General features: G+C 35.5%; 1 protein-coding gene across 3 annotated transcripts in view; it reads right to left on the reverse strand.

The window, feature by feature from the left end:
• LOC124172222 (zinc finger protein 271-like) overlaps positions 1 to 897 on the reverse strand; it is a 31,083-nt gene extending 30,186 nt beyond the window's left edge. The window contains exons 1-2 of one of the 3 annotated variants that reach the window (XM_046551639.1): positions 377 to 897; positions 136 to 273 (exon numbers count right to left, since the gene is read on the reverse strand). In XM_046551639.1, coding sequence (XP_046407595.1) covers positions 136 to 273; positions 377 to 544 — 306 coding nt within the window. In that variant the 5' untranslated portion in view covers positions 545 to 897. The remainder of the gene's footprint in view (positions 1 to 135; positions 274 to 376) is intronic. The other 2 variants (XM_046551640.1, XM_046551641.1) reach the window with 2 other exon arrangements.
• Between the last annotated feature and the right edge of the window lie 436 nt (positions 898 to 1,333).

Below are 1,333 nucleotides of genomic sequence, written 5' to 3' on the forward strand. Positions count from 1 at the left end.
TGTATTAGGATCCGCAAATAATAATCTTCCTATATTTCTTACTGCCGTCAACACAAACCAAATATTGTAACTTCTAACTTTCCGAAGCTTATAATTGCACCGGTCTTCTATTGGGAAAATATGAAAACTACTCACCCCGCAGTTATTTCTCGACGATATTTTCCTCAGTTCTGTGTCCGATTCTAAGCATGTCTTTTTGAAAAGACTGAAATCCTTGAGCTTTTTCAGACAAGGTGAACAAATGGTGGTGGGAAGGCCATCTCCCTCATCGACCTAAGAAAGCAATCAACCAATTCCTTAGAGACATACGGGCATAAAAGATATAAAGCAAACATTACGAAAACGAGAAATCTAAAAGATGAAACGTGGCACTTACTTGTAAACCGACTAAATCATGCAGGACATGCTTCACACTTATTTCGTATTCTACATTCGAAGTGAATAAGTTGCAAAAATAATAATGATTCTTCCTGCAAAGTCTGCAAACGTCACTCTCTGAATTCCTTTCTGTCGAATTCGTGAAAATCCCGATGGTACGACTCATTTCTTCACTTCAATACTCCACTCAATCTTAAAATCGGCTCAATCATCCACTCAACACTGACAGAGATCTCAAAGTCTCACAAGAAAACTATATACACCTCGATGATGTGTGAAAGTGAAAACACTAAGGAATAATCTAGGAAATATACAAAAATATCTAAAATTAATAAATCAAATCTAAGATAAATTACAACACAATAGAATAGTTTGAGAATATTTCAACAATTTTAATGCTCGCCCAACACGTTAACGGAGTTTGTTAATATGGGACGATAGCGGACAATGTGAGAAGATATGTGTGTAGTATAGTTTTTAGTTCTAGTTTTTTCCGTTTGCGGCACCCCTATAGAACAGGCTAACTGTTTGCGTTTTAAGATTAATTTCTTTCTACCTCACTAAAAATGGAATTTTCACAGTAAATTATCAATTTTGCTTAGATAAGTGGTAGAAAAACAAATATTTTGCAGCGATAATTTAATGCTTCTGTCAGAAATGGTATTAGAGCGCCACACAGGTGCAGTGACTTCATGGAATTTTCCATGGTGCCATTGCGGCCTTGCGGAGATAAATAGGTTAAACCAAACTTTAGTATAATGCATAAAAAATGTTTTAAAGATAGCCATATTAGCACTCATGCAGTTAAAGTCAAGAATATATAGGTCATCAATCAACGTCATTTGTCGATAGTAGGCCTGTTGTATACGTATAATCAGTCAGCGGTGATATACGTAACTAAAGACCTCGAATTTAAACAAACCTTTGCCTGCCTTATCTTATTTAAACATGTGAA

The sequence above is a fragment of the Ischnura elegans genome (assembly GCF_921293095.1).
Source record: "Ischnura elegans chromosome 13 unlocalized genomic scaffold, ioIscEleg1.1 SUPER_13_unloc_1, whole genome shotgun sequence".
NCBI classification, from domain to species: domain Eukaryota; kingdom Metazoa; phylum Arthropoda; class Insecta; order Odonata; family Coenagrionidae; genus Ischnura; species Ischnura elegans.